Below are 10,322 nucleotides of genomic sequence, written 5' to 3'. Positions count from 1 at the left end.
TGAAAAATATTTAAGTATCACTGATAAGAATCGTGTAATTGAAAAACTACCAAAACTTCATTCTGGTTTACATTATACACATATAAATGTACCTGAAGTAAATGTGGTAGTTAAAGAAAAATCATGTGATCCTGTAATGATCAGTTTGTGGCATGAGAGATTAGGCCACCCAGGATCAACAATGATGAAAAGAATAATACAAAATACACATGGACATCCATTGGCGGATCAAAGGATCCCTCATGATGCACTTATCCCATGTACATCATGCTCACTTGGAAAGTTGATAATAAGACCATCACCTCTTAAGGTTGAAAAAGAATCACCAATGTTTCTTGAAATAATTCAAGGTGATATATGTGGACCAATTCATCCACCATGTGGACCATTTAGATATTTTATGGTTATAATAGACGCATCTAGTAGATGGTCTCATGTTTGTCTATTATCAAGTCGAAATATGGCATTTGCAAAATTTCTTGCTCAAATTATTAAATTAAGAGCACATTTCCCTGATTATACTATTAAAAGGGTGAGACTAGATAATGCCGGTGAGTTTACGTCTCAAGCATTTAATAACTTTTGCATGTCTATTGGGATTATTGTTGAACATCCCGTTGCACATGTGCATACACAAAATGGTTTAGCTGAATCATTAATTAAACGATTGCAGCTAATAGCTAGACCATTGATAATGCGAACAAAACTCCCAGTATCTGTATGGGGCCATGCAATTTTGCATGCTGCATCATTGATTCGCATTAGACCAAGCGCAAGTCATACATATTCTCCCTTGCAACTTGCTTTTGGCTATCAGCCAAATATTTCCCACCTTAGAACATTTGGTTGTGCGGTTTATGTCCCTATCGCACCACCACAACGCACTAAAATGGGTCCTCAAAGAAGGATGGGAATATATGTTGGATATGAAACATCTTCAATAATAAGATATATTTAACCGATGACGGGTGATGTTTTTACAGCACGTTTTGCTGATTGTCACTTTAATGAAACATTATTCCCTAGATTAGGGGGAGAAATAAAAAATAAAGAAAATGATGTTTCATGGTGTGAACCTAAATTAATGTATCTTGATCCTCGCACAAAAGAATGCGAGACCGAAGTTCAAAAAATAATGCATATGCAAGAACTTGCGAATAAATTGCCTGATGCATTTACAGATACAAAAAGAGTGACTAAATCATATATACCAGCAGCAAATGCTCCAGCTCGAATTGAAATTCCAAAAACTGACAATAATGTCATTCTTGAGTCTTTGTCACGCCAGAAACGTGGGAGACCAATTGGTTCCAAAGATAAAAATCCTCGAAAAAGAAAATCAACTGATAATGAGGTAAAAAAAAGTGTTCAAAAAGAACTACAAATCAATACTCCTTCTGCAGAGGAGATTGATGATGTCAATACGGAATTTTCAATCAATTATGCACATTCAAAAATATTATGGAACCGAAATGAAATGAAAAATCTTGATGAGATATTTTCATATAATGTTGCATATGACATCATGAATGATGATGATGATGATCCAGAACCAAAATCTGTCATGGAATGTCAAAATAGACATGATTGGGATCATTGGAAAGGAGCAATACGAGCTGAATTTGAATCGCTCAATAAAAGAAAAGTTTTCGGATCTATCATTCTCACACCTAAAGATGTAAAACCTGTGGGATATAGATGGGTTTTTGTACGAAAAAGAAATGAGAAAAATGAAGATATAAGGTATAAAGCTAGACTTGTAGCTCAAGGTTTTTCTCAAAGACCAGGAATTGATTATGAGGAAACTTATTCTCCTGTTATGAATGCAATTACTTTTAGATACTTAATCAGCCTGGCAGTTTCTAAAAATTTAGAAATGCATCTCATGGATGTTGTGACTGCTTATCTTTATGGATCACTTGATAGTGATATATATATGAAGATACCTGAAGGATTTAAGGTATCAGAAGCAACCAATGCAAAACCCAAAGAAATGTACTCAATCAAGTTACAAAGGTCTTTATATGGGTTGAAACAATCGGGTGTCATGTGGTATAAACGATTAAGTGATTACTTGATAAGCAAAGGGTATACCAATAATCTTATTTGCCCATGTGTTTTCATTAAGAAAACAACATCCGGATATGTGATCATAGCTGTTTATGTTGATGATCTTAATATCATAGGTACAAATAAAGAGATCCATGAAGCCATTCAACTTCTAAAGAAAGAATTTGAAATGAAAGATCTCGGAAAAACCAAGTATTGCCTTGGCTTACAAATTGAACATATGCCTAATGGTTTACTTGTACATCAAACAACATATACTGAAAAGATTTTAAAACGTTTTAATATGGACAAGGAAAAACCATTAAGTACTCCTATGGTTGTTAGATCACTAAATGTTGACACTGATCCATTTCGTCCCTGTGAAGATCATGAAGATATCCTGGGACCAGAAGTACCATATCTTAGTGCAATTGGAGCTCTTATGTATCTTACAAATTGTACAAGACCTGACATTTCTTTTGCAGTTAATTTGTTGGCAAGGTTCAGCTCAGCTCCTACCAAAAGACACTGGAATGGGATCAAACACATATTTCGATACCTTCGAGGAACTACTGATTTAGGATTATTTTATTCTAACGAATCAAAACAAGATTTGGTTGGTATTGCAGATGCAGGTTATTTATCTGATCCACATAAAGCTAAATCTCAAAATGGATATGTATTCCTAAATGGAGGTACCGCAATATCATGGCGTTCTCAAAAACAAACACTTGTTGCAACATCATCAAATCATGCCGAAGTGATTGCATTACATGAAGCTACTCGGGAATGTTTTTGGTTGAGATCAATGACACAATTCATTACTGATTCTTGTGGACTAGAACGCGATAAAAGTCCAACAACTATCTATGAAGATAATGCAGCTTGCATAGCACAGATGAAAGAAGGGTATATCAAAAGTGACCGAACAAAACACATACCTCCTAGATTCTTCTCATACACTCAAAATCTCATTAAGGACAACCAGATTGAAATGAGATATGTGCAGTCCAGCAAAAACTCTGCTGATCTTTTCACGAAAGCACTTTCAACTGCTATTTTCAGAACACACGTTCATAACATTGGCATGAGACATGTTCAAAAGATGTAACAACTGAAGCGATGTCTACTTGAGGGGGAGTCAACTCCATGCTGCACTCCTTTTCACTTAGCTAAAGTTTTTTCCCACTGGGTTTTCTTTAGCAAGGTTTTTAACGAGACAGTAACTTACTGTTGATCTCTAACAAAACAAAATTGCTATCCAAGGGGGAGTGTTATGAAAATTACATGTATAGACAATTTTGTTGAATAGTATAGTCAAATATATATTGATATTTAAATATTGTATAGTGATAAATATGTAGTATATATATGTGTGTGTGGTGCAGAGAGTTTACAAGCTAAAAAAAAAACATCTTTCTTTGCATCAGTTTCTTTCTTTATATTTTTCAATTAAGTAGTAGTAAAAATATATTATAATAATAATTAGTATTAAGTTTGGTTATTGTTCAAGGTTGCGGATATTATAGTACTGCTTTTCTATCATTTCAAATCATTTATTCTATAGGCAAAAATCAGACCATTAAAGGTAGTTATAAGCCTACTGAATTATATATATATATATATATATATATATATATATATATATATATATATATATATATATATATATATATATATATATATATATATATATATATATATATATATAGTGGTAGGATCAAGAGGGAAGTAACCAATCGGGGGGAAGTAACCAATCGGGGGGAAGTGGGGGGAAGCAAAAACTTTTTTTTTTTTTTCGTTTTTTGAAAAAACTTTATTCACGAACATTATAGATGAGATGAAAATATAAACATTTAGTAGAGACACTTTGTGATAAATGTTTTTATTTTGACGGAAAAACGCTCGAAGAGGTAATATATAACAATTATCGTGTTTTTCGAGCGTATATTGAGGTTTTAGCTATTGGGGTTTAGATATTAGGGTTTAGATATTAGGGTTTATAGGATTTAGAAATTTAGGGTTTAGATTTAGGGTTTAGATTTAGGATTTAGATTGAGTTTTTAACACGAACGGTTTAGAGTTTAGGGTTTCCATAAACCCAAAACACCGAACACCAAACCCTAAACCCTAAACTCTAAATCGGGCTAAATTTTACTTCACAAAACATGAAAGAAAAAAAACGTTCATATTCTTCACGAACAATATTATCTTGAATGTTATTTTTGCCAATCGTTTTCCAGCATAAATAATAACATTCATCACGAAATGTCTCTTCTAAATGTTCATAAGTTTCAGGGATTCAATTTGTGATATTCTTACTTAACGAGTTACTTACTCAATAGAGAATCTAGTATCAAGAAGAAAATCTTTATTACCTTTTGTATTTGTAGTTAAGATAGTATAAGATTTCAAGAGCCAGGGGTAGTAGGACTAAAGTGTGATCTTGATGCCACGAAAAAAAAAAAAAAAACTTTTGCTTCCCCCCGATTGGTTACTTCCCCATTGATCCTGCCCATATATATATATATATATATACAACCTAGGAGTTATGAAATACTAAGAGACCTATACTAATGACTAATTAAGCATACTAAATGGGTACTAATGGTGTACATAATGACATAAATATATTGGCTAACAATTTTATATAAGCTAACAATCAACACATACAAAGTAGAAAACGCACTAACTAGCAAATGACTTGTGTTGAAAACCTGTTGCAAGATAAGATTACGGGACCGTAGATCACTTAATATTATTATGAAACATATTACAAGTTGAAGACACTAAACTCACTTTAAAATAGCGATGCTACAGATTTAAACGAAGGCTAAAAGAGAGACATGTCTGGAGGTGGCCCATAAACACTCTGCCATGAAAATGGGATCACCCATTTACCATCTCCGTTTCCTGAACAAGAAAGTCATTATACTATTAGACAAATGTACAAATGCGAAAACTTTATAACTTATAATAAAATAAGAAATCGACAAATCTTACCTTTGAAAGTGTCGGGGCTGATTCCTGCAAGATTGCATGCTGCATCCGCTAACTGAAACGCGTCGTGAATATTGTCTCCTTCAGAGCAATAACATAATACACAAATGACTTTCAAACCCTTGGCCTGAACAATTGTCACAAGGAAGATCAGACATGAATATTCACATAAACGAATTCTGAAACTTGTGAACCAGGTATAATCAAATATCCGGTTTTTAATGTAAGATTACCTTGAAAGAAGAAAACATTGCAGCAAAAGGTAGACTCGGATAGTAGTCTTCTTCTCCCAGATCATCTTCAAGATGAGAAATATCATCATCGCTGACATCAGCTTTAGCTAAATTCTCGAGATGCTTCCATAGTTTCTGATTAGGATCATATTCCTTCATTTTTTTCCACCCAAGTTTTTCACAGCTCTCATCTGATCCGTCCACATTTGTATTCGAGAGGTAATATATCTGCATACCACTGAGAAATTCACCTCAAACTCAGTAAAATTACATATTCACAACACCTGGTAAACTACCAATTCTGAAATGTTATCCAACCCACCCAAACAACCTATTTAATGGAACAAAGAACCACCAGTAGAAGTCAAAAAGGTCAACAAAGCATTACAATTTTACATCACGCGATAAGAGAAAACATTCATTGTTTCAAGCATATTAACATACTAAGATGTTAGTAATCTAGAAAATTATATAAACATAACATTGAAGCTACTATATATTATTAGCTATAACACTGAATTATTTAATACCTTGACATATCAATTGTTTGCCACCGGCCAAAGTCTAAGCTAGAGAGGATTATGATGTCTTTCTTTCCAGAAGCAACAGCAAAATCGGCAAGGTTTTTAGCAAACTCAACCATCATTCCCTGTTTAAAAGCCAATAAGCACTCAGTAAATTCAGAAAGTTTTCATTAGTCAGTCACTCTTTATCAAACCTAACAAAGGTGTGCACCGATGACAACTACTAAGTTATGTATGCTCCTAAACGTATTTGTGAGTTTAATAAACAATTTAAACGAGTACGTTTATCCGAGAGTTGCGGGAGAACTTTTTGAATAGATATAATTTGACATACAGAAAAATAAAATATTTACATTAAGTTTGAATATTTAATTTATTTCAAAATACAAACGGACATGGAGAGAATTTTTTACTCAGATGTACACGGGCACACGGCATAACAACAAGGTTATCCCATGAAGAATTTATTTAAAAAACAAAATATATTTCAATTTTTAATAACATACTTAAGGCCAACATGAAGATAAAAAAGATTGATTTTTTAATACAAATAGATAATAGATATGTTACCCAATATAAAATATATTTAGAATAATAAATACATGTTATCTGTTCTTTATATCAATAACCATATGCAAAAAAAAAAAAATATATGTTATTTAAAATAAGGGAAGATGACTTGGTTTCAAGTTCGAAGTATAAAAGTTTTAGCTAAAGTTTTCTGAAGAACCATAATGTTATCTCTTTTATGCAGTATGTCATCCCTTCTTTTATTTTGAAAACCCCGCTGAATTTTTTATATGAACACTTATAATTTCATAAACATTATGTTAAATAACTGAAATAAAGCTACGGCCATTCATGTAGAAGTTTTATAAAAACTAGTACAATATGCAATCTTCTTTAACGATATATTAAAGTTTACAATCAAAACATTATTAGTCTAGGTTCATCAACTAACTTATTAACTTCAAAATCATATATTTATATACAATATATCACATCCTCAACCATTTTTACATTTACGTCGTCAAATTTATCACCTTAAAAAGTAACCAATTTCTAGTTCATACCATACCTTCGACTCAAAATATTTGACAAACATAATAAAACGAAATCACTCTCTATTCATTGAATAGTTATATCTACTACAAGTAAATATAAATGTTTTCAATGGTATGAGCAAAGAATTAAAACTTAAGAGTTTGTGCAGCTAATCAAATATCAAACACTGTGTAATTATTATGCTTAAATACAAAGGCATGGCACGGCCTTTATCAATTGACATCTTTGATCATTTCACTTGTAGGACAGATCTGAAATCTCACGGGCCTTAGTTTCATAGTCGTCTAACATGAGAACACAAAATCACAGACAGCTCATATAATCAATAAAGGACATATAGATGCAAGACTTACCTTAACAACTGGTGATCTTTGTTGTATAAAGGTCAATGCACTAGAAGGTGACTCGTAAGCTGCAAGGAAGACATAAAGCTTAAAATATGCAACAAAAAAGGCCATCAACAACAACCTCAATGACCAAAACAATGCAAATTACTTAAGTGGATATTCAGTTTAGCTTTTTCAATACCTTATAGCTTAAGCTTGTTAATTGTTAGCAAATGAACTCCTTAAGGTGTTTGATTAACTTATATTTATGAGCTTGTGAGCTTTTTCACAAGGAAGTAAGCCCATAAAGCCTAAGCCAAGTTTTTGATACTTGTTGAAAAATGACACAAACTCATAAAATTTGAAAAAAAAGAAAAATCAAAATCATATGGTAGTGGCCTGCCTCTCTTAGCGAGACAAGGTTGTCCTTTTACCCTTGAATTTCACCCAAGGGTGCCTTCTGCACATCGCGTAGCAGGGGTAGTGGGGGAGGGGGATTTTACCGCCCATTCCCTCGGATATATAAGTATGAACAAACTAATAAAAGGAGAAAACAACCTTCAAGAGGGAGGGCAAGGTCACCAGGAGGAGTAGGGGTATAAGCGTCATTTCCAATACAAGGAAGAATGTTCCGATCATCCAGATAACCAATTCGTTCAGCTTTTGTTGAAGCAATCAAAAGATCCACCGCCAATTGCCCCACATTTCCAATCGATAACGCTGGCTACAATTAATTAAATCAAATCAACATCATAATTTTTTTATTAGATTCATCAATTGAATAAATTAACTAGAATTCAAAAATAGAAGTTATGAAATTCTAGGGTTGGGAATGAAGAGAGCAAACCAGAATTAACGTCGAACATTCATCGTACAAATGTTTTCCTTCTTCAAGAACAAATTCCATCTGATTAAACTTATATATAATTGATTGTATTTATAATTATACGGAGTGGCAGATTTTATAGGTGCAAAGTTTATCAGTGAATTCTTGCTGAACAAGTAGCTGCACGGAGCTATAGAAGTTTATGTGAAGAGACTGTGGTTTTGGGTGATGACTTGATTATGAAACCGCGTCGGGTTTCTCAGCCCATGTATTTGATTAATTAAACCATCGATGTTTTGGGCCTTTAGTCCACTTGTCCAGGTTAGATAGCCTACTTGCGTCCATGTTAGAACAAAAATAGATGAAAAAAATACTGTAACGAGTTATATAAAAAAAAAAAAAAAAAAACTAATTAATCAAAAGATGAATCAAGCGAACAAACATGCAACAGGTCAGCCGTTAGGCTTGAAACTAGAAAACGAAAACATATTCGCTATTTATAACTGAGTCTTTGTTAGACTTGTTTTAACTTTTCAGGATTAGATGATATAAGCAAATGATCCGGCGTGCTCCATTTGTTTTTGATACATAAGCAACGGAAACCCGCTGAGACCATTTGTTATGGTGATAGGAGCGGATTGATGGCGTGAGTTTTTTTTTAAAAAAAAAATTGCTGACGTAATTTAAGTTCCTAAAAATAATATAGTACAGTACATAATTTAAATTGCATAAATAGTACATAACTAGTTCGGTCCGGCCCGCGCGATACAGCGGGGTCTTTCGGCCCGCGTATTCATATTTAACCCAGTTTTATTTACAAAAGGGAAAACGACCCATGTGTTATGCGTCGTCGTTGATGTCGTCGTCTTTAGTGTTTTTTAAAATATGTTCGGTTCAAACGTAGTTAGTTTCTTTTTGTTGATAAAATTATTTCGAGCCTGATGGTGTTGGCGAAAAAATTTAACTCGCGAGGAGCAGGAAGATACGGGCTGTCGTTGTGTTTATCGTTTTTTAAAAAGTGGCTGTTTCGAACGTAGTTAGTATCGTTTTGTTCATAAAATTATTTCGAGTCTGACGGTGCTGTCGGAAATATTTAACTCGCGGCGAGCGGGAAGATACGGGTTGTCGTTGTGTTAGCGTTTTTTAAAAAGTGTCTGTTTCGAACGTAGTTAGTTTCGTTTTGTTCGTGAAAATATTTCGAGTTTAACGGAGTGTTTGGTGAAATTTAAACAGGAGCGAGGAGAAAGATACGGGCTGTCGAAGGGTTCGGGTGAAGTTTGTATTTTAAGTTAAGGAATTGACAGTTTACTCCCCTGAAGTACAGGGTATTTTTTGTAAGTGTGCAAAAGTTGGGGGTGTTTTGCTTTTTTTAGGTTTGATTTTGGTTAATTGTCGTTTTATATGGTGGGGTGGCCAAAACGACCACAAACCATGTCACAATTAGTATATGTATAACCATGTCACAATTAGTATATGTATAATATAATATAATTACTAATAGTATGAAAGTTTTGTGGTAAGTTTTAAACGTGTTCGGTTAATTATGTCTGCAAATGGTTGTGAACGTTTCTATCTCTTATTTCCTTCTTCTTTGCATCTTCGATCCCCTAAATTCCTCTGATTCCGTCGTGGTCAGTGTCTTGGGTTAGCAAATCATTGCTTCTTCTACCGAACCAATCAAAAAGTCTTTGTCTTTTTAGCAAATCGCAAATATTATATAACACAAATAAAAATATTTATGGTTAAAGTTGACAAAAAAACTCTGAAAATTAAATGTGAACATTTATAGTAGGACGGAAGGAGTATAATTCTATAGTTATAGCAACTTTTCATTTTTCACATAATTATCCAGGAAAAATGCAAATTTGGAAAACATGTTCAAGTTTAGGTTTTCTTTAAAGTGTTCTACCATTTTCTATTTTCTATTCTGGAAAACGAAAACTCATTTTCTTACGGTTGAACACGTTTTATAAGTTTTCATTACCTTTCAAGAAACATAAAGAAAACTAGCCTTTAAGAGCCCGTGCGTTGCACGACAACTCTTAATTAAACAAACTGAATACGTATAATATTATATTAATTAACGGTATGATACTGACATTTCTTTAAAATGAGACATCAAAGTTACGAACTACGCACCAATAACAAATTTCTTAAAATTATAGGTAACAAATTGAGTTTTTCTGAATAAAAACGTCTCACTATCTATCTATAGAAAAATCAAAGAAGATAAATGTGAATATAAATCAAAACGTAATCATAAATGTAAAAAATCAAGTGTAAAAGTATATTACCCGAT

The 10,322-nt window shown here is 33.1% G+C and overlaps 1 protein-coding gene across 1 annotated transcript; it reads right to left on the bottom strand.

Moving 5' to 3' along the window:
• Positions 1-4,699: 4,699 nt before the first annotated feature.
• Positions 4,700-8,228, bottom strand: LOC139873455 (uncharacterized). Its single transcript, XM_071861381.1, has 7 exons — positions 8,045-8,228; positions 7,756-7,921; positions 7,225-7,283; positions 5,813-5,931; positions 5,283-5,520; positions 5,053-5,176; positions 4,700-4,962 (listed from the first exon to the last, which is right to left on the bottom strand). The coding sequence occupies exons 1-7, from the start codon at positions 8,102-8,104 to the stop codon at positions 4,883-4,885; spliced, it is 846 nt and encodes a 281-aa protein (XP_071717482.1). The 5' UTR covers positions 8,105-8,228; the 3' UTR covers positions 4,700-4,882.
• Positions 8,229-10,322: the final 2,094 nt, after the last annotated feature.

The sequence above is a fragment of the Rutidosis leptorrhynchoides genome, chromosome 10 (assembly GCF_046630445.1).
Source record: "Rutidosis leptorrhynchoides isolate AG116_Rl617_1_P2 chromosome 10, CSIRO_AGI_Rlap_v1, whole genome shotgun sequence".
Classification (NCBI taxonomy): Eukaryota; Viridiplantae; Streptophyta; class Magnoliopsida; order Asterales; family Asteraceae; genus Rutidosis; species Rutidosis leptorrhynchoides.
Note: the sequence above shows the minus strand (reverse complement) of the source record. Positions and strands in the feature narration are given on the sequence as shown.

Excerpts from the sequence above, each read along its gene's own strand:
- LOC139873455 (XM_071861381.1), bottom strand. The coding sequence starts at position 8,104 with ATGGAATTTGTTCTTGAAGAAGGAAAACATTTGTACGATGAATGTTCG. Across the intron at positions 5,932-7,224 it reads AAAGATCACCAGTTGTTAAG|GGAATGATGGTTGAGTTTGC; the intron begins GTAAGTCTTGCA and ends GCTTTTAAACAG. Across the intron at positions 5,177-5,282 it reads CAATGTTTTCTTCTTTCAAG|GCCAAGGGTTTGAAAGTCAT; the intron begins GTAATCTTACAT and ends ACAATTGTTCAG.